At 42.5% G+C, this 23,136-nt stretch overlaps 1 protein-coding gene across 1 annotated transcript; it reads left to right on the plus strand.

The window, feature by feature from the left end:
* Positions 1-162: 162 nt before the first annotated feature.
* Positions 163-21,103, plus strand: RO60 (Ro60, Y RNA binding protein). Its single transcript, XM_062211530.1, has 9 exons — positions 163-289; positions 6,233-6,829; positions 11,799-12,019; positions 12,787-12,933; positions 13,168-13,305; positions 16,397-16,513; positions 17,940-18,053; positions 18,692-18,838; positions 20,472-21,103. The coding sequence occupies exons 2-9, from the start codon at positions 6,250-6,252 to the stop codon at positions 20,622-20,624; spliced, it is 1,617 nt and encodes a 538-aa protein (XP_062067514.1). The 5' UTR covers positions 163-289; positions 6,233-6,249; the 3' UTR covers positions 20,625-21,103.
* Positions 21,104-23,136: the final 2,033 nt, after the last annotated feature.

Genomic DNA, 23,136 nt, shown 5'->3' on the forward strand with positions numbered 1-23,136 from the left:
GCGCGACGGGGCGCGGGAGGACGCTCTAGCCGCCCAGGAGACGACGAAACCCCGCGCCTCGCGGGACCCGGGGGAAGGGGCGGGGCCTCGGCAGAAAGGGCGGGGACTCCGCGCGCAGGAGGCGGTAACATCCGGGGTCCTCGCCGCTCGGGGGCGGGGCGCATTCCGGGGACCCGAAGCTGGACGCCGCAGCGGCCGTAGGCCTGGAGCAGTGGCCGGACGCCGCTACTTGTTTCCTGGCGCTGAGCGGGGCTTCTCCCGGCGGCGCTGCGGCTGCGGAGACTCACAGGTGAGGCCACGGCGCGGTGTGTTCCGCGACATCCCGAGGCCGCCCGCCGCGCTGACCCAGCCCGGGGTCCGGCCCCGGAGTCGCCGCAGGGCCGCGCGCTCGGCGCAGCCCCCCGGGCCCGCGTCCGCCCTCCTCCCGCTGCGCGCAGCCCCCCGGGCCCGCGTCCGCCCTCCTCCCGCTGCGCGCAGCCCCCCGGGCCCGCGTCCGCCCTCCTGCCGCTGCGCGCAGCGCCCCGGGCCCGCGTCCGCCCTCCTGCCGCTGCGCGCAGCCCCCCGGGCCCGCGTCCGCCCTCCTGCCGCTGCGCGCAGCGCCCCGGGCCCGCGTCCGCCCTCCTGCCGCTGCGCGCAGCCCCCCGGGCCCGCGTCCGCCCTCCTCCCGCTGCGCGCAGCCCCCCGGGCCCGCGTCCGCCCTCCTCCCGCTCGGCGCAGCCCCCCGGGCCCGCGTCCGCCCTCCTCCCGCTGCGCGCAGCCCCCCGGGCCCGCGTCCGCCCTCCTCCCGCTCGGCGCAGCCCCCCGGGCCCGCGTCCGCCCTCCTCCCGCTGCGCGCAGCCCCCCGGGCCCGCGTCCGCCCTCCTCCCGCTGCGCGCAGCCCCCCGGGCCCGCGTCCGCCCTCCTCCCGCTCGGCGCAGCGCCCCGGGCCCGCGTCCGCCCTCCTCCCGTTCCTCCCGCTGCGCGCACGGGCGTTGCCCGGGACTCGGGATTCGGAGGCAGGGTCTCTGGGGCGACGCCCGGCGAGGCGAACCCCGGGGAAGGGCCGTGGCCCCGGGGGTCCCGAGGGAACGCGCCCCGAAGGCGGGCGGGCGGGCTGGGATTACCGCGGGGTGACGAGCGCCCCGAACAGAGCTGTCCCCGCGGCCCTGTGCAGAAAGCCTGCCCAGGGCGTCGCTGCAAAGCTGCTGCTTCCAGGAAAAATAAAAATAAAAGAGCTCCAGGTAAACTCCCCGGCGTTCGCGTCTCGAACAGGTGACCTGCGCCGGGGGCTGGGGAGCCAGAGTGAGCTTGCTGCGCGTAACGGGGTGTACCGGGCCGCAGGAGCGGTCAGCGGCCGGGTCACACCACTCTGGGGCCTGCGTGGTGGCCGCCACCTGGGACCCCTGCATTCCGCCCGGGCGCCGGATCCCTGCTAATGCGCCCGGCACGACCAGGTGCGAGAGGGCGCAGGTGCGTGGGCCCTGCCGCCCGCCCACCCCGGGAACCAGAGGAGGCTCCTCTGGAAAAGTCAATTCAGTTTGCAGCTTATTATTCCTTTTAAAGTAAAGTCAAAGCTCTTTTACATCTATGAAAGAGTACAAGACAATAAAATAAAAGCAGTCTTAGAAAAACTGGGGCCAAAAATGTAAATACCTGCACAGTAGACTGGTGATGGCAGTCTGGAGTGAGTGAAGTATGACTCGATGTGGGTGGTGAGGAACTGGCTGACCAGGGTGAGCACGGCTGTCTGAAAGGAGCAGCCGACTGGTTGTCCCGCAGTGAACCTACCGCTGCTGGATCCTCTCACTTTTCTCAATGATCCGTAAATCTGGCTTTTTATGCGAGCCCTCTGGATTAAATGTGAAACATAAAGAAATTTTAACACCACTTCCTGGATAATTTTTCACATAACAGATTATGAAGAAACATCCAAAAAATATTCAAATGTGTAATTTCAAGAAAAATGTAGGACTTCTTTAGAATAACATTGTCAGTACTGGTAAGAGATCCTAATTGTGTTCTGATGAACAGGAAGTGGAAGGAAATGTCTTCATGTGTTCTACTCGAATTTGTTGACTTTGCTTTCTGAAGTGAATCAAGAAAGCAATGAGAGATACCTAAAATATGCACAACTCATTTAAAATGTGGCCATGCTTTTTTTAAGATTTATTTATTTGAAAGGCAAAGTTACGCAGAGAGAGAGAGAGAGAGAGAGGTCTTCCATCCTCAGGTTCATTCCCCAATTGCCGCCACGGCCAGAGCTGTGCTGAATCCAAAGCCAGGAGCCTCTTCTGGGTCTCCCGCACAGGTGCAGGGACCCAAGGACTTGGGCCATCCTCTCCTGCTTTCCTAGGACATAGCAGAGAGCAGGATCGGAAGTGGAACAGTCGCGACTTGAACTAGCGTCCACATGGGATGCCAGCACTGCAAGTGGTTGCTTTACCCGCTGTGCTACAAGTGCCAGCCCCGTGACCATGCTTTCAGTGGCACTGTGATCTTTTAATTTCTCTCCAAATTTTTAATTCAAAGAGACTTGGTACAATTTCAATTATATTAAATTCTTTGGAGTGATGTGTTTTCAAAGCACTAGCCAGGATAGGCAAAAACGAAGAGGTGTAGTGTGTGTGTGTGTGTGTGTGTGTGTATATATATATAATGTGTGTGTGTGTGTTTGGATTGCTCTGAGCCACTCCCTGCCCAACTGCCCTCCAAACCAGATAGTGGACCTTAAGCTTTGAGGGAAACCGTGGCAGTTGGGGAAAGAAGAAATTAAATGCTATGGATGTCTGTGCATCTCAAATTGATCTCTGAAGTCAAATATTAAAAATGTAGGAGTAAATATCATGTTTGCCTCATCAGTACTACTGCTATACCCTTGGTGTAGATAGCCGAGTTACATAAGTATGCTTATTTTAAATAACTTTTCAAATGCCTAGCCAGCTTTTTTTTTTTTTTTCATTTTAAAATACATTTTTAGGATATAATTTACATATCATGAAATTTTGCAGTTTTACAGTAACCAACGCAGGTTTTAGTATATTCAGAGTTGTGCTACCATCACTACTATCTAATTTCAGAATATTTTCATCACCTCTCAAAAATCCCTTCCATTAGTCACGTCCCAGATTTCACTTCTAACCCAAGCCTCAGGCAACCACTAATATATTTTTTTTAATTTATTTTATTTATTTGAAAGAGTTACAGAGAGAGGGCTTCCATCCGATGGTTCACTCCCCATTTGGCCACAACAGCCAGAGCTGCGCCGATCCTCAGCCAGGAGCCAGGAGCTTCTTCCGGGTCTCCCACGCTGGTGCAGGGGCCCAAGGACTTGGGTCATCTTCTATCCCAGGCCACAGCAGAGAGCTGGAATGCAAGAGGGGCCTCAACTAGAACCGGCGGCCATATGGGATGCCGGCACTGCAGGCCAGGGCATTCACTCACTGCGCCACAGCGCCAGCCCTGTATTTTTTTATTTCTATAGCTCCATCTACCCTGGAATGTTCACATAAATGGAATCATACAATTTGTGGCCTGTTGTAACTGGCTTTTACTTGGCATAATATTTTAAAGATTTGTTCATATCGTAGCATGTTTCATACTTCATGACTTTATATTGCTAAGTTCAAGGTACTTTAAATAGTTTATGGAAAAATGGGTTTAAAAGATGAGTCAATTTTAATGCAAAGGAATTTTTGAAATCCTGTGTACCATTTTTGTTATAATGAGCATTTTTCCACAAAATTTTTGAAAATCTCTCCTAATAGTCTTGTATGAATAGATCACCTTTTTTTTTTTTTTTTTTGACAGAGTGGACAGTGAGAGAGAGAGAGAAAGGTCTTCTTTTTGCCGTTGGTTCACCCTCCAATGGCCACCGCGGTTGGCGTGCTGCGGCCGGCGCACCGCGCTGTTCCGATGGCAGGAGCCAGGGGCTTATCCTGCTCTCCCGTGGGGTGCAGGACCCAAGCACTTGGGCCACCATCCACTGCACTCCCTGGCCACAGCAGAGCTGGCCTGGAAGAGGGGCAACCAGGACAGAATCCGGTGCCCCGACCGGGACTAGAACCCGGTGTGCCGGCGCCGCAAGGCGGAGGATTAGCCTAGTGAGCCGCGGCGCCGGCTAGATCACATTTTTTAAATCCAATTTTCAGTTGATGGAGATTTGGGCTGGTTCCAATTTTGGACAGTTTACAGTAGTATCAGTAATAACATTGTGTATGAGTTTTTGTACAGACATGTTTTCATTTCTCTTGGGTACACAGTGGAGTTCCTGGGTCTTTGGTAACTGTAAGCTTTTCAGGAAGCAACCCCACTGTTTTCCAAGGTGGCTGCATCATTTTGTAGTTCCACCAGTGGTGTATGACATTAGTTTCCCCAGATCTTCACGAGCACTCTGAGTGTAGCCAATGTAGTAGTTATATAAAGTCTACGGCGTTGATTTGCATTTCCCTGATGACTGGTGCTCTAACATCATTTTTGGTCATTTGAAATCTCCTTTAGAGAGGTACCTGATCAAAGTCTTTGCCGGTTTCAGTGTCTTCTTTGGAGTAATGCCTGCTTCAGTCTTTAGCTTATTTTCTTGATTGAATTTTTTGTGGGTTTTTTTTTTTTTTTTTTGACAGGCAGAGTGGACAGAGAGAGACAAAGAGAAAGGTCTTCCTTTGCCGTTGGTTCACCCTCCAATGGCCGCCGCAGCCGGCGCGCTGCAGCCAGCGCACCACGCTGATCCGAAGGCAGGAGCCAAGTGCTTCTCCTGGTCTCCCATGGGGTGCAGGGCCCAAGCACTTGGGCCATCCTCCACTGCACTCCCGGGCCACAGTAGAGAGCTGGCCTGGAAGAGGAGCAACCGGGACAGAATCCGGCACCCCGACCGGGGCTAGAACCCGGTGTGCCAGCACCGCAGGCAGAGGATTAGCCTATTGAGCCGCAGTGCCGGCCCATAGATATGTTTCTTACCATGTATATGATTTGCAGATATTTTCTGTAGTCCATGAGTTACCATTTTATTTTCTAGGTGGTATCCTTTGAAACCCAAATTTGATAAAGTCCAGTTTATTTTTTTAATTTGTCACTAGCAGCTTTGGTGTCTTTTCTAACACCAGTTCTCTGACACCAGCTCTCTCTCAAGCATCCTTCCTAGATTTAGAAAACTGAGCTACTTGCTCTTCAATAGATATCTGAATAGGTAATACTGAACTTAACAGATATGTTTCTTGACATGACAGTTTTACATGGTACTCATTACTTCTTTTTCATTTCTCCTGGTTGTGTTTCCATCATTTGCATATAATTTGTTTATTCTGATTACGGAATTTGACTTAAATGCCTGTGTATTTTCATCACACGTTGTTGAGATTCTTATTTTCAAAGTAAATGTGTTTCAGGCAAGGGCACCAGTTGTACCTAATTTGTAAGCAAATGGTTCAGAAAATCGCCTTTAATGCTCTTTAGTTATCCTTGAATATTACTAATTACTTAAAAGTAAGAGCTGTTTTCTTGCTCTCAAAGGCAGCAGTGATATAACTAAACATGGTCACAGGAAACAGTAGAAGGGAAATAATTGACTGGGATTTTGAGATTTGGATTGGGACCTTGAGATCCACCTGTGGCCTTGGTGCAAGGCAAGCAGGTCTGGTCAAATAATCTAATATTAAGTGTGATTTCAGTGTTGTTGTTCTAACAGCGTAACAGAACACTGGAGTAAACTCATGAAGGATAGGCAGAGAGAGTTTTTCTGGAAACTAAGGGAGAGGCTAGAAATTTAAAACATGGTATAAAGCTTGAACCAAGATAAACGTTTTCCTGGAATTGTCAGTTAAGGAGCCATCGCTTGTGAAGATGGTAGTCTTCTCAGAGGTTTTTTGTTTGAAAACAAAACTGAAAAATGGTTAAGATAGGGACATCCAGGAATCTCCATCTGATGCCCCTGGGAAAAGCAGCAGAAGATGGCCCAAATACTTGGGATCCTGCTGCCCGTGTGGGAGACCCAGATGGAGTTCAGGGCTCCTGACTTCAGCCTGGCTCAGTCCCTGGCCTTGTGGCCATTTGGGGAGTGAACCAGGAGACGGAAGATCTCTCTGTTTCTCTAACTCTGACTTTTGGTTCTGCTCTTGCTCTCACTCTCTTAACTCTGCCCTTCAAGTAAAATCTTAAGATTCCATAACAGATTTCAATAAATATACAATTAATAAATATTGTTTTCCTTTGTATAATTGTATTCTGTCTAGTCGTAATAACATTTTGCTTTTTTGGGCAGGTTTCCTACAAGCAGAAATGGAGGCATCTACACACCAAATGCACCCTCTGAATGAGAAGCAGATAGCCAGTTCTGAAGACGGATGTGTATGGCAAGTCACTGACATGAATAGACTACAGCGGTTCCTATGCTTTGGTTCTGAAGGTGGGACTTACTATATCAAAGAACAAAAGTTGGGCCTTGAAAATGCCGAAGCTCTGATCAGATTGATTGAAGAGGGCAGAGGCTGTGAAGTGATACAGGAAATCAAGCTGTTTAGTCAAGAAGGCAGAACCACAAGGCAGGAGCCCGTGCTCTTCGCACTTGCCATTTGTTCCCAGTGTTCCGACATAGGCACCAAACAAGCGGCGTTTAAAGCGGTCTCTGAAGTTTGTCGCGTTCCTACACATCTCTTTACTTTTATTCAGTTTAAGAAGGATCTAAAGGAAAGCATGAAGTGTGGCATGTGGGGCCGTGCTCTGCGGAAGGCAGTTGCAGACTGGTACAATGAGAAAGGTGGCATGGCCCTTGCTCTAGCAGTTACGAAATATAAACAAAGAAATGGCTGGTCTCACAAAGATCTCTTACGATTGTCGCATCTTAAACCTTCTAGTGAAGGTAAGTTCAAGGTGTTCGGGGGAGAGGGGAGCAGCAAGTACCCAATATCAGATAATTGTGTAATATTTTGTAGAAATGGCTTTCATTCTTAAATTGTACACTGATTAATTCAAACATGATTAAAGCCAAACTAAATCATGAACAGCCAGTCTAGACATTAGTAATCAAGAATCAAATTATAGATCTGTGGGTTAATATTCTAAATCTGGAAATGTCACCATGCTTACTAGAATGCTCACTCAAGTGATTGGGCTGTGAATGCAACATGGACAAGATTAAAGTTGTATCGGAACAGTTCTTTGCCCAAAGGTGGCAGGTAGCCAGGCTGTACTGCTCTGTCCTCTTACCATTTTTTCCCTCCCTGTCTTCCTAGGACATATGTTCCATGGAACCTAAAGGCTACCTGACATAGTGCTGAACTTAACAATTCAGGATGTTAATTGTCTCCAAGCAGTCAGCCAGGGGACATGGTAACTGGGGGCAGTTTTTCTATTCCTATGGGAAGAGACTTTTGAGAACTTAATTGGATCTATATTGATTGGTCCTTCTTAGGAGGGAGATAAAAATGTGGGACTGGAATAATATGAAGAATGAACTAAAGACAGCCACTCAAATTTTAGATATGACTATTACTTTGTGTCCTAAAGCCAAATAACAACCTTTTTGAGTCATTGTGCCTTCATCTCTTATAAAGGGGAAAGGGAACAAACCCTTAAAGTTCCTGGGACTGAAATATGGTAATGTGTGTTCAAATGCTGACTCAGCATACCCAGGTCCTAGCGTGCAGTAGATGTGTGCTCTGGTTTTACTCCTCTACATACATTGTATCATGATATCTTTATGCACAGAATCTCTTAATTTATTATTTTTTGACTCTGGGCCTTTTCCAAATGAAATTTATAGATATATATGCAAAAGCTTTATTTTGATTTTATGTTAGAGATCACATATTTTAACATAGTTGGATAACAGAAAAGTGCAGAAAGGATGATTCCTGCCCTTCAAAATAAGTGACTGTGTATGACGTATATTATTCCAGATTTTTTGCTAAGTTTTTTTTAATAAACCTTCTTGTTTCAGTTAAGTGTATTACTGATATTTTTTCAAGTCAGTAGAAACAATTATATATTGTCTGAATATACCATAACTTACTTAATGAGTTAAGCTTCTAGTTGTTTATACTGTCGAAAACACTGCAGTGAACAAACTTGCATGGGGTAAGTATTTTTATACCGGTTAAACCAGCATTGTGGTGTAGCAGGTTAGCCCTCTGGTTGCAACACCGGCTTCCCGCACAGGTGCCGATTTGAGTCCTGGCTGCTCTGCTTCCTATCCATCTCTCTTCTAATGTGCCTGGGAAAGCAGCAGACTTGGGCCTTTGCACCCACATGGAAGACCCAGAGGAAGCTCTAGGATGCTGGCTTTGGCCTGGCCCATCCCCTGCCACAGTGGCCATATGGGGAGTGAACCAGAGGATGGAAGATCTCTGTCTTTCCTCCTTTCTCTGTAACTCTGCTTTTCAGATAATAAATATACATCTTTTAAAGGTTTTATTTACTTGTTTGAGAAGTCGAGTTATAGAGAATGAGAGACAGAAGAAAAGGTGCTCATCTACTGATTTGCTGGGTCTTAGTCCACCCGTACAGGATGGACTGGGTCCAAGGAAAGGTAAGTGTGCCGCTCGCCCATTCCCCAGCCTCCCGATCCCGGAGACAATCAGACGCAGCGGGGAGCCAAGTCTAGCAAGGACTCATTTACTTCCTGTGTAACAGAACCTTTTATAGCACAGAACTGCAGAGTCATTGGGGCAGGGCTAAGGACCAACCAATCACTTAAACGGTCATTTTCTGGGGGGATTTCTATAGGACTAACCATATGTCTATACACTTGTTACTAGTTTTGTTACCTCCCCTGATGTTGCGCAGCCAATTAGTTTTAGTGGTAAACAACTTTGGATTCCGCCCACCTTACTTCCTTTGGGCACCATCATGTAACTAATTTCCCCACACTGATTGACTCCCCAAATGGCTGCAGTGGCCAGAGCTGAGGCAATCTGGAGCCAGGAACTTCCTCCAGTTCTCTGGGCCCAGGGACTTCAGCCATCTTTCACTGCTTTCCGAGGCTATAAGCAGAGTGCTGGATTAGAAGAGGAGCAGCTGGGACATGAACTGTGCCCAAATGGGATGACAGCACCACAGGCAGAGACTTAGCCCGCTAAGCCACAGTGCCAGCCCCAAGAATAATTTTTTTTTTTTTTTTTAAGTAAGGTCAGAGTGGCCAGTTTGTCCACAGTTAAACTTTTTTTTTTAATATTTGCCAGTAGGCTAGATGAAAAACCCTGTCTTGTTCTTTGAATTTACATTTTTGGGCCACAGCACATCTCTTTATGTGCTTACTAAGAGTATTTTATATTTTTGTGTGTATGGATTATGTTATTGTATCATGGTCCTTTTGTATGTTTAGTTACTATTTTTAATACTGATAATAGTAACCATTTATTAAATACTTTATTAAATATAGAGCTTAATCATTTTTTATGTACATGATGTGCATTTCCCCCCATTTTTTTATCATGTACTTTTTTTGGAATGCCTGGAGGTGTTTATAGTAGGTTGAAGTTGAGAATTTTTTTTTTTTAAGATTTATTTATTTATTTGAAAGGCAGAGTTAACAGAGAGAGAAGGGGAGAAACAGAGATGTTCCATCAACTAGTTCACTCCCATATGACCGCAATGGCTAGAGCTGGGCCAGGCCAGACCCAAGAGCCACAAGCTTCATCCAGGTCTCCCCCATGGGTGGCAGGGGCCCCAAGTACTTAGGCCATCTCCAGCTGCTTTCCTAGACCATTAGCAGGGAGCTGGTCAGATTGGAGCATTCAGGACTTGAAGCAGCACTCACGAGATGCTGGTGTTACAGGAGGCTGCTTAACTGCACCACACGGGTTGCCCCAACGTTTGGGATTTTAATGTGATTGAGCTTACCTGTGTCTTCATAGACTTCTTAGTTTTATGTTAGATTTAGAATGGCTTTTTTCTCGTTTTTATTTGAAAGGTAGAGTTATGGGGGGAGAGAGAGAGAGAGATCTTACATTCCCTGATTCACTCCCCCAGGGGCTACCATAGCCAGGGCTGGGCCAGGCCAAAACCAGGAGCCTGGAACTCTATCCAGGTCTCCACATGGGTGGCAGGGGCCCAAGTACTTGGACCTTATTTTGCTGCCTTCTCAGGTGCATTAGCGGGAAGCTTGATCAGAAATAGCGCAGCCAGGATACACACTGGCCCTCCTCCGGGCTACCTGCATAGTAGGCAGTGGCTTCGCACTGCCACAGTGCTGGCTCCTAGAAAGGGCCTTTTTCAACCTAATGGCGTAACAATTTGAATTCTTGAATTATTGAGAACAAAACTCAACTTGAAATGTTGTTAATAATTGTATCCTGTTGGACCTAGAAGGATGCCTCCACTGCTCAGAAAACAATTTTAAAATAAACTAAACTATGGAAGTAGTGTTTTAATGCTATAACTGAAATATGTATTTATAACATCAAAGTGATTCAATTAATCGGGTATCTGTTGTGCACCTACTGTGTGGTAGCACAACTATAGAGATGGGTAGCATGAGACTGCTTTAAGGAATTTGTATCTTCAGTAGATATAAAACACTGAACCTTTAGTACCAAATTCTGGAAAATAACAAAAGTCAAAATATGTTAGAAGTTCCTGCATGTTACTATTAACTTTAGAACAAGCTATTAGTGTTCAAAATTAGTAGATAGGCTCAGAAATATGTTTCATTTTGACCTACACAATATTGGGGATGGAATAAGGGATGGATTCTTTGATATTTTTAAAAATTAGAGGATGTCATAGAAATATCTATTCCCACTTCGCTTGACTAAAATACTTGTCAGTAAATATTGCGTTTAGTTTACCACAGTCCTCAGGCTGTGACATCACAGGCTGTTTGATTTCTTTATTTTACTTGCTCTGCCGTCATGCATGTTTGGACTTGATAATGTAATTCCTCTCTTTTCAAAAGTGAAAACTAAGACATGAAAAACTGCCATTTATTGGCAGACTTAGAGTAGAACCCAGATATTCCTATCCCCAACCCAGAGCTGTTCTGTTAAATAATAGAGTGAATGAACAAATTATTTTTCCTTTTTAAAAATATTTGCCCATGTGACCAGCTTCGTGGCATAGTGGGTAAAGCTGTAGCTCTGAACGCTGGCATCCCATATGGGTACTGATCCCTGTCCCAGCTGCTCAGCTCCCTGCTAAATGGCCTGTGAAAAGCATCAAAAGGTGGCCTCTGCCATTCATGTGGAAGATGCAGATGGAGCGCATGGCTTCAGCCCCTTGGGGAGTGGCCACTTGAGGAGGGAATCTGCAGATGGAAGATCAGTTTGTTTAATTCTCTCTCCTCCCTTCCTCCTCCTCCTCCTCCCTAATTCTGATTTTAAAATAAATGAATAAATAAATCTCTTTTTAAAATTGGCCTGTAGTACTTTTTCAGCTACTAAAACAATTTTAAAAGACCTGCCAACTTGTCCAGTCCCACTTATCTCTGTGACTCATAAATGCGTATTTGTTCAGCAGCAAAGATGGCCAAGTCAGTCTAAGATTTATTGACAGATGTGTACGCTTTTCAGTTCTGAGGTTGTGGACCTGAGACAGAGGCACTGTCAGCCACAGTTTCTAATGTTGGTATTTCAAGAAGTCTTTTAAATAATATTACTTAGAATATTAGGAGCTTCAGTTTCCCCCAAAGATGAGCAAAATTAATTCACTCTGTTTGCTTAAGTGTGTTCATTGTATCACAGAAAACAGAATCCCAGTTTAAGGGATTTAGCTCCTGTGTATAACTCCTGTCTATCTAGTTAAGCCTATCATATAATGTATTCCCAGAAAATGCATTCTATTTTTTTACTCAGTAATCCTACTTGTCTTTTCAATTCTTTATCTTGTTAAAGGACTTGCCATTGTGACCAAATACATTACAAAAGGCTGGAAAGAGGTCCATGAATTATACAAAGAAAAAGCACTTTCTGTGGAGTCTGAAAAATTATTAAAGTATCTGGAGGCTGTAGAGAAAGTGAAGCGCACAAAAGATGAACTGGAAGTCATTCATCTGATAGAAGAACACAGGTTAGTTAGGGAGCATCTTCTGACCAATCACTTGAAGTCTAAAGAGGTAAGTAAATTACAGTCTGCTATGGTACATGTTAAAAGGATGAACTTTGGATAACTATTCCTGAAAAAGAGAAATTAGAATACACCCTAAAATTCATGTTTATTTTGAACACCTAATATGACACCTAAATTGAGTTGGCATTTGGTAAGTATTAGGTCAACTCCAGAATACGTATTGCCTTGCTGATTTAAAAAAAAAAAAAAATCCATGCAGTTCTATTATAAAATATACTTCAGGCCAGCGCCGTGGCTTAACAGGCTAATCCTCCGCCTTGCAGCGCCGGCACACCGGGTTCTAGTCCCGGTCGGGGCGCCGGATTCTATCCCGGTTGCCCCTCTTCCAGGCCAGCTCTCTGCTATGGCCCGGGAAGGCAGTGGAGGATGGCCCAAGTGCTTGGGCCCTACACCCGCATGGGAGACCAGGAGAAGCACCTGGCTCCTGGCTTCGGATCAGCATGATGCGCTGGCCGCAGCGGCCATTGGAGGGTGAACCAACGGAAGAAAGACCTTTCTCTCTGTCTCTCTCTCTCTCACTATCCACTCTGCCTGTAAAAAAAAATAAATATATAAACACTTCACTTCTTTATTCTAGTAGACAATAAATTAGCTTATTTGATAAACTTTTTTCAATTAAAAACTTTCATTTTGAAAATATTCTGAATCCCAAATGAAAGACTTCAGCGAAATATTCTGAATGTTGTTGATGTAGCTGTGTTAATAACACTGATTCATCTCCCCCTAATTTTTCATTTCTGTTTATTATAAAAGGTATGGAAAGCTTTGTTACAAGAAATGCCTCTTACTGCGTTACTAAGAAATCTAGGAAAGATGACTGCTAACTCGGTGCTTGAACCAGGAAATTCAGAAGTATCTTTAGTTTGTGAAAAACTGTGTAATGAAAAACTTTTAAAAAAGGTAAGCATTGTCACTGGCCTTTTTTAAATTTTAGAAATGCAGTCAATGTATGTTTTAATATGTCCTGAGATTTGTCATACCACATAGCATTTGACTCTTAAATCTAAGGATACATCCTCATTTTTCTTTTCTTTATGAAATCTATTAGCTGCAGTAGCATAAAAATTTAACACACATAATTACTATTTTTTTCTTGAAATTGGCACATACTTTCGGTCTGTGTCTTGTTCCTAGGCTCGTATACATCCACTTCATATTTTAACTGCTTTAGAAACTTACAAAACAGGTCATGGCCTCAGAGGAAAACTGAAGTGGCAACCTGATGAAGAAATTTTGAAAGCATTGGATGCTGCTTTTTATAAAACATTTAAGGTAATGGTATGATTTTTGCTTTAAAATAAATGACTTGGGGCTTAGCATCTTTTGTGAAAACATACCTTAAAGTTAGTTTTAATAGTTTAACTTATTTGATAGTCATTTCTTTTTCCTTAGTTCGTGTGAGGGTAGTTGTATAATTCACACTGAAAGTTTATGAGTAATAACAGGTTTTCTTAAGATTATTTTGATCAGTCATTTTTAAAAATTTAAGTTTGAAAATTTGTGTTCCTATGGGGTGTTTGAGTTTGGTCCTTTGTCCTCTTTTTTTTATTTCCTCTTTAATTGATAAATGTATTTCAAAGTCCTAATAGGAAGTAAGTTTTTAAAAATGAAAATTCAAAATCAGAGGTATAAGTTAAATTATTAGTTTAAAATTTTTTTTGAAATATAACAAAATATTAACCAAATTCAGCAGCAAATTAAAAAGATTATACAGCAAGACCAAATAATACTTCTAGCCTACAAGGTTGGTCCAATATAAGAAAATGTCAAGACTCTTATGGTTTAAGTAAAAAGCACTTGGTAAACTAGGAGTAAAAGTGAACTTCTCTATATGATAAAGGCCATAAAGTTAAAAACAAATCTGTTACCAGTATCATATTCCACAATGATGGAAGATTGAAAGCCCTAACATCAGGATCGGGACCAGTTGTCCATTCTTGCCACTCAATTGCATGTGGAAATGGAAGTTCTAGTAATTAGACAAGAAAAAGAATGAATAAAAGACATCCAGATTGGAAAGGAAGACAAATTTACTGCCATCCACTGGTAGCATGATTTTATTTGGAGAAAACCTCAAAGAATCCACCATGAAAACTATTAGAGTTAACAAATTCAACAAAGTTGAAGGGTATCAGATCAGCACATGAAAACAGTTTTATTTCTGTGTACCAGCAATGAAGATCCCAAGAAAGAAATTAAGAAAAATTCAATTTATAGTAACTTTAAAAACAATAACTAACAAGCCGGCGCCTCGGCTCACTAGGCTAATCCTCCGCCTTGCAGCGTCGGCACACCGGGTTCTAGTCCTGGTTGGGGCACCGGATTCTGTCCCGGTTGCCCCTCTTCCAGGCCAGCTCTCTGCTGTGGCCAGGGAATGCAGTGGAGGATGGCCCAAGTGCTTGGGCCCTGCACCCCATGGGAGACCAGGATAAGTACCTGGCTCCTGCCATCGGATCAGCGCGGTGCGCTGGTCGCAGTGCGCCAACCGCGGCGGCCATTGGAGGGTGAACCAACGGCAAAAAGGAAGACCTTTCTCTCTGTCTCTCTCTCTCTCTCACTATCCACTCTGCCTGTCAAAAAAAAAAAAAAAACAACAACAACACTAACAAATAGTCTTAAGGAGATGCAAGGATTATATATTGAATAGTAAAGACAAGTAAGTAGAAAGACATCCATGTTCCTTGTTTGGAAGACTTAACAATGTTAAAATTACAACACTTAATTCAGTGTACACAGATTCAGCATAATCGCATTTAAAGTCTCAATGGCATATTTTAGAAGAAATAGGAAAACCCATTCTACAATTCACAAGAAATTTCTCTGGTGACCTCGAATGGCCAAAATCTTGGAGAAAAAGTTGGAGAACTCAACACTTTTGGATTTCAAAAGTTATTACAGTGCTGTATTAATGAAAACTGTGTGGTACTGACTCAGGGGTAGACATACAGACAAATAAAATAGAACATAAGCATCCAAAAATAAACTCTTAATGTATGAGCAGTTGATTTTGACAAGAGTACCAAGACAATTAAATGGACAGAGTAGATAGTCTTCAACAAGTAGTGCTGGGAAAACAGCATATCCACTAATAGAAAATCGAAGTTAGACCATTACTTTTTGCTTTATACAAAAACTAGTTCATAATGGGTCAGTGACTTAAATTTAAAAGCTTAAACTGAATCCCAAAAGCACATGTAGTAACAACAAAAATAGAGAAGTTGAACATCAAAATTAAAAACTTGTACATCAAAGGATACTATCAAGAGTGAAAATACAACCTATGATGGAAGAAAATATTTGCAGATTATATGTCTGATAAACATTTAGCATCCAGAAGATATACAAACAGCTGTTAGAATTCAGTAGCAAAAATATGATCAGCGCAGTTTAAAAATGAGCAAAGTACTCTGACAGAGATTTTTCCAATGACAAATGACCAATAAGCACATGAAAGATGTTCAGCAGTATTACTTATCAGGGAAATGCAAATCAAAACCACAGGGAGATACCACTTTACAACTAACTGGATGCCTACTACCAAAAAGAAAAGAAAATAGCAAATGTTGGGAAGAAGGTGGAAAAATTAGAACCTAGTTGCTAGAAGGATTGTAAAATGGTGTTCAGAAAGTATAGTGTAGCAGTTCTGTGAATATATCCAAAGGAATTGAAAATCAATACTCAGATACTTGTAAACCAATGTTTATAGCATCAATCACAATAATCCACAGGTACAAGCAACCAATTATCCATCAACAGATGAATAAACTACATGATATATACATATAGTGGAATCATTATTCAGCCTTACAAACTAACGGAGTGTGAGTATTACAACATGGATAAACCTTGAAAACACTATACTAAATGAAATGTACAGAAAAGGACAAAAATTTTCTGAATCCATAGATGAAATATCCAGAATAAGCAAATAAATGAAGACAGAAATAGAATAGAAGGTGCCAGAAGCTAGGGGAAAGTAGAAATCAGAAGTTACATTTTAGCTCAAAATGTTTTGGATAGAAATTCCCATTTAGGGGCTGGCTTTATGGCATAGACAATTAAACTACCTCTTGCAATGCTGTTATCTACACTGGGATATGGGTTTGAGTCCTGGCTGCTCAGCTTCTGACATAGCTCCCTGCTGGTGTGCCTGAGAAAGCAGCAGAGGATGGCTCAAGTTCTTGGGCCCCTGCCATCCAGAGGATACCCTGATGTAATTCCTCGCTCCTGGTTTTGGTTTTGCCCAGTCTTGGCTGTTGCTAGTGTTTAGGCAATGTTTGTGTATATTTGAGATAAATAATTATTATTTGTAAGAAATGTACTTATAATTTCTGATTGCTTTTGATGATTGTTCTTTCCTTAGACAGTTGAGCCAACTGGAAAGCGTTTCTTGCTGGCTGTTGATGTTAGTGCATCCATGAACCAGAGAGTATTGGGTGGTATACTCAATGCAAGTACAGTTGCTGCGGCAATGTGCATGGTGAGAACACCTAAGACAATCTGCCATTTTGCCCTTCTGAAATACATTTACTGTGGAGTGAAACTATAAAGTTAGATATGATCAAGAATTATGCTTTTATTTGTCTTTTCAAATTATTTGTCACTTTATTTTATATCTAAAGATAATTTTTGTAAACCAAACTTAAGTATATCGCAATTGCATACTTAAGGAACAGTCACAATAGAAATGTTAATGTTGGCCTGAGCTCAATAGGCTAATCCTCCGCCTAGCAGCGCCGGCACACCTGGTTCTAGTCCCGGTCGGGGCACCGGATTCTGTCCCGGTTGCCCCTCTTCCAGGCCAGCTCTCTGCTATGGCCCGGGAATGCAGTGGAGGATAGCCCAAGTGCTTGGGCCCTGCACCCCATGGGAGACCAGGAGAAGCACCTGGCTCCTTGCTTCGGATCAGCACGGTGTGCCGGCCGCAGTGCGCCTGCCGCAGCGGCCATTGGAGGGTGAACCAACGGCAAAGGAAGACCTTTCTCGCTGACTCTCTCTCTCACTATCCAGTCTGCCTGTCAAAAAAAAAAGAAATGTTAATGTTTATAACATAAGATTAAATAGTGAGAGGCAGGCATTGGTGCAGGCAGCGGTTAAGAACCACATCCCACATCAGAGTGCCGGATTCCGGTCCCAACTCCACTCTGGATTCCAAATTCCAGCTTCCTGCTATGTGCACCCTGGGAGGCAGCAGGTGATGGCCCCAGTACTCTGGTCCCTGCCACCCACATGGGAAACCCAGGTTGAGTTCTGGGCTCCTAGCTTTTTCCTGGCCCAGCCAGCCCTATCTGTTCAGGCTTTTGGGAAGAAAATCAGTGGATGGATCGCTGTTTCTTTCAAGTAAACATAAAGAGAAAATTGTTTAAAAATATATTTTTAAAAGATTAATCCTATTTTCAGTAAATAGATAATGTTTAGAATATTTTAAAATAATGTGAGTTAAGAGATCAGGGAAATAATACTAAGAGTCTTAAAACTTCAGTTCTAGCCTGTCACTGAATAGTAATCACATGAACCACAGACGAGCGCACCTTTCCTGTAGTTTGTCTAACGTAACAAAACAATAAGCAAAGGTACTGTAACAGGTTCGTGGAAAAGATAAGTTTATTTTGGTGCAAAAAATTTTGAAGTCCATTTACTTTTTCATGATAGGCTTTTTTCTATGAACTTTGAAGACCCTTGTATAATGCGCTTCAGAGGATTATTGTAAAGCCAATTTCTTTTAACAATTAGTGGAAAGTACTTTGAAAACTATGTTACTATTATGGTATAGTTCTACAACAGTAATAAAAGTTTGGAAATAAAGTAAGCATCAGAGTTTGTCTTTTAAAGATGAAGTTGTGTAAACTTCAAGGTATATATTTTCTCCAAAATTTGCTAATAATTACTACCATTGAATTTTTCAGGTTGTCACACACACAGAAAAAGATTCCTATGTAGTTGCTTTTTCAGATGAAATGGTACCATGTCCGTTGACTACAGATATGACTTTACAACAGGTTTTAATGTCTATGAATCAGGTAAGAAACTGTTTTGTTAAGTTTACTTAGCATGCATTGTGTAATAGCTTTATATTGATGTTACGTGTGATAATTTGTAAGAACAGATTGTATCTGGATATTTCCCATGAGAAACACAAAATCAAAAATATATACAGGCTTTGGGAAGGCCATATAGTGATTCTAAACTAATGTTTAAAAATAGTGTTTAAAATATTTAGTTAGAGGCCGGCGCCGTGGCTTAACAGGCTAATCCTCCACCTTGTGGCGCCGGCACACCGGGTTCTAGTCCTGGTTGGGGTGCCAGAGTCTATCCCGGTTGCCCCTCTTCCAGGCCAGCTCTCTGCTATGGCCCAGGAAGGCAGTGGAGGATGGCCCAAGTGCTTGGGCCCTGCACCCGCATGGGAGACCAGGAGAAGCACCTGACTCCTGGCTTCGGATCAGCGCGATGTGCCGGCCGCAGCGGCCATTGGAGGGTGAACCAACAGCAAAGGAAGACCTTTCTCTCTCTCGCTCTCTCTCTCTCTCTCTTACTATCCACTCTGCCTGTCAAAAAAAAATAAAAATAAAAATAAATAAAAAATAAAAATATTTAGTTAGTGCAGACATGTCATTATGGGCACTAGAGCAGCTTTATTCTTATTAATGTTCTGAATTAGATCCCAGCAGGTGGGACTAACTGCTCTTCTCCAATGATCTGGGCTCAGAGGACAAACACGGCTGCAGATGTCTTCATGGTGTTCACTGGTAATGAGACCTATGCTGGGGGTGTCCGTCCTGCTGTTGCTCTGAGGGAATATCGAAAGGTAGAACAAACTCTATTACTTTTCTCCCTAAATAATACCCCATTTCCTTTCACTATGTTTTTCAAAATATGTTACTAAAGGTCCTGCAGCACCTTGATTATGGGAATCCAATGTCGGATATGGATTCAGCAGTACTGAAATAAAAAAACTGACTACACATATTTTAATTTTAATAAGTTCCAATATTAAACATTACCGAAAACATCTTTTGCAAACAATATTTTTGGGATAACTAAAATATTTTACCTTAGCTATAAAATTTTTAAAAATAAATCATTGTGCTCCCAGAAAAATTAAGTAGCATTTGTGAATTTTGCTAAAGGATTACATAAATTTAAAGCAAAAGAGGCCGGCGCCATGGCTTAACAGGCTAATCCTCCGCCTTGCTGCGCCGGCACACCGGGTTCTAGCCCCGGTCGGGGCGCCGGATTCTATCCCGGTTGCCCCTATTCCAGGCCAGCTCTCTGCTGTGGCCCAGGAGTGCAGTGGAGGATGGCCCAAGTGCTAGGGCCCTGCACCCGCATGGGAGACCAGGAGAAGCACCTGGCTCCTGGCTTCGGATCAGCACGATGCGCTGGCTGCAGCGCCCATTGGAGGGTGAACCAACGGCAAAAGGAAGACCTTTCTCTCTGTCTCTCTCTCTCACTATCCACTCTGCCTGTCAAAAAAAAAAAAAAAAAAAGCAAAAGTATGTCTTAAGTTTTTTGCACGTATCTGTGTTGAAGTCAGGGCCTTCCAGTTGCTCTTTATAAATGACATAATGTTCTGTAACTTTTCTCTCCCCTATGTTAGCCACTGGTAACATGGGGCTATTAAGCACTCAAAATGTGGCTAAAGAGACTAGAAGTAGAAATAGAATTTGTCAATGAAGAACAGTGGTCTTCAGAGTTTGGTTTCCCTACTAGCAGCCTTAGTATCACATGGACCTATTCGAATTGTAAATTACTGAGCCCTGTTAGACACCTGCTAAACCAAACGCTGGCTGGCACCACGTCCTCACAAGCTCTTCCTGGTGACTCTGATGCATGCTTAATTTTCAGAACCTCAGGTGACAGAAGGATTCTTAGATATAAGTCATAGTAGGTAGCAATACTTCGTTTTGGGGTTGTTACAACAATTAATACCAATTATTTAAAGAGTTCACTAAGTGTATACATTCAGTGGTTGTTTTGTCTCAAAAATTCAGTTACTTGAATCTTAATGCAGCTGTAGAGAACAAGTTGATGGTACATACCAAAGTTGTAAACCAAACATTGATAATCTCAGAAATGCTTCCTTATATTTATTTGTACTCACAACATTTCCCCAGCAATTGATAAGCTGATTAAAAGATGTCTGGCACTCTTGAATGTCCTGACATGCTTCATAATTACAAAGTCCCTAGACTGATCAGAAATCTACTCTGAAGCCCATACAAGTAAAAATAAAGAACAAGTAGAAATTTTAGGCAGGTTCTTTGCATAACTTTATTTTCTACTCTTCTGAAGTTCACAGTCTGACCCTAAAATATAGATTTAAAAAAAAACTGACTTCATCATAATAGGGTGTCGTGAAGAGATTTTAAAATGTTTTTGTTGTGGTTTTTTGCTTTTCCTTATAATTTCTTAATTATGCATTTTGACTTTTCCTCCAGAAAATGGATATTCCAGCTAAACTGATAGTTTGTGGAATGACATCAAATGGCTTTACCATTGCAGACCCAGATGACAGAGGCATGTTGGACATGTGTGGCTTTGATACTGGTGCTCTGGATGTAATTCGAAATTTCACGTTAGATGTGATTTAATCACAAGTGCAGATGATCCGAGAGGTCCGTTGGCATCAGTGATCTCATACAGACACAGTGACTTCCCACCTGTCGTCAGTGCAGTGAAGAGTGGTGCTACAGTGTGTGCATAATGGAAACATACCCTACCCAGAAAAAGGAAGTGTGAGATGAGCCCAGTGTTCATCCACTAACCCAGCTCTTGGGGAACAGCTTCAGGATACTGTAGCTTCCTCTAACAGAGAACTTCTTGTTAATAGGCCATGTGAAATAGTCAGACAGTTCTGCTTCCATGAATAATACATGTGTATTTTAAAAGATGAGACCCAGAAGTTTAAGTAGTTCATCATGTCACTTGTTTGAGAAGTACTTAACATTTTCTACAATATTTTCCTTGGGGAAGGATAGCTTTGATAATGTCCAGATACTCTGAAATGCACTAGACCATGTAACTGTGATGGAATATGAGATTCATTGTAAACTTTTGTACTGGGGGGGGGGGGGGGCGGGGCAAGATGTATTTGATTCGATTATAAATGAGTTTTGCAAATTCCTTTCAGCTTTCTAAGATCACAACAAGTATCAGCTTTCTTATTCAATTTACAAGATAGTTTATTTCTGATGTTCTGTTTGTACTTGAGAGTCTGTTACCATTAACCAGAAACATACGGAAACCCCTTAGAAGAGACACTAAAGTTTGTATTGGCTGAGGAATTCCATTTGGCTTGTTTTTTGTTTTGTTTTGTTTTGCTGTATTTTATTTTCTGTGAGGATTTTGACTTCAGAGCGATTTCCTGATTTATAGCAACATAATAACATGTAGTAACTTTTTTTGTATGTGAATGAAAATAACATTTTTTAAGTTTCTCTATTAATCTTGAAAGTATAAGTTCAAATCTCAGCTCAAACCAGATTAGTTTTTTCCTTCCTCTTAACATAATAATTGTTTTAGTGTTAACTATATTTTTATTCAATTGAAAATGGGTTTTGATTTTTTTAAAAAAAGATTTATTTATTTGAAAGTCAGAGACAGAGCTCTTCCCTCTACTACATCACTCCCCAGATGTCTGCAACAGCCAGGCCTGGGTCAGGCCAAAGTCAGGAGCCAGAAGCTTCATCCAGATCTTGCACATGGGTGCAGGGGTCCTTGGCCACCTTCTGCTGCTTTCCCAGGCACATTAGCAGGGAGCTGGATCAGAAGCAGAGCAGCCAGGGCCCAAACTGTGCCCGTAGGGGATGCCTACATCGCAGGCAGCGACTTGTTATGCCACAGTGCTGATCCTGGTTGTGACAGTTTCTAATTGTAAACATGTCAGCAGCTGCCTGTGTCTTTGTCCATTATTCATTTTGTGGCAGAACATTCTTTTTTTGATGTTTGAAAGGCCATTTTTGAGTGGCCTATTACCAACTAGTCTGTAGGATTTTTTTGTGTTTGTGTGTGTGTGTTTGTGTGTGAAACATGCATTTCTTTACACTAAATGCATTATTTTCCTGAATAAGTATCCTTTCACTGGGAGAGACAACATTAAAGCTGTCTGTTGAAATGTTAATATCTTTCCTCATAATTTTATCATGTGTATAAAATAGTTCATAAGAAATATTAAGATTTAAATCAAACTCTGGTAAATGACAGCCTTTATGTGCTTGTGGGTTAAGGTTTTATGTTTTGGGAAAGGGACACAAGAGTGAGAATTTGTGTACATATTTTCTTCTGTTTCATGGGTAAATTGTCCTTTCAGTGTGTTTGACACATTAATGATGGCCTTGATATGCAGCCATTCCTTTAAGGCAACTGCTGGCAACAGTTTGAATTCGTGAGTTACCTCGAGGTATTTTTTGGTCAGCAGGGCTAGTGACACAGACACTCACACACAAATATGCATTGCTTTTGGTTTTCTTCTGCTTGTAACCTTGTGTCAGTCATGGAGTTTCATGTTAGCTACTTTTGCTAAGTGAAAATATTGTGTTCAGACTAAATATGAAATACCCAATAGAATTATGTAATAGCTCTCAAATCCTTGAAAACCAAGATTTTTCTGAATTAAAAAATTTTGTCCTAACTTTTTATTACTAATAGAAATATTGAAGAGAAAATTTATAAGTATTTGCTTCAGTTATAGACTATTTTCATAGTGCTTTTAGATAAATACAGTGTATCTAGGCACTAATATTAAATCCATCAGGGATTAGCTATTACCTTTTAGAAGTATTTAGGTAGGTCTGATTAAATAAATTAGGATAAGATTGAAGAACATAAGGAAAATTACAAGAGACTATAATAGAAAGTAACTTTATTTATAAATCATGGAACTAGAGTTGAAAGAAATCTTTGAAAGCTAACTTTCTAATTTTAGTTACAGGTCTGAGGTCCAAAGCAGTGTGATCTTGGAGCCCTGTGACTCAGAAATCTTGGTCTTTTCATTCCCACTCCAGTATTCATTTCCAACAAAATGAGAACACACTGACTTAGAAGTACAGGAATTATTCGAGGCTTTTATCTTATTTAGATATTAGGAATTGCATTGGGAATAGA

This window comes from Lepus europaeus, chromosome 14, assembly GCF_033115175.1.
Source record: "Lepus europaeus isolate LE1 chromosome 14, mLepTim1.pri, whole genome shotgun sequence".
In the NCBI taxonomy this organism is placed as follows: domain Eukaryota; kingdom Metazoa; phylum Chordata; class Mammalia; order Lagomorpha; family Leporidae; genus Lepus; species Lepus europaeus.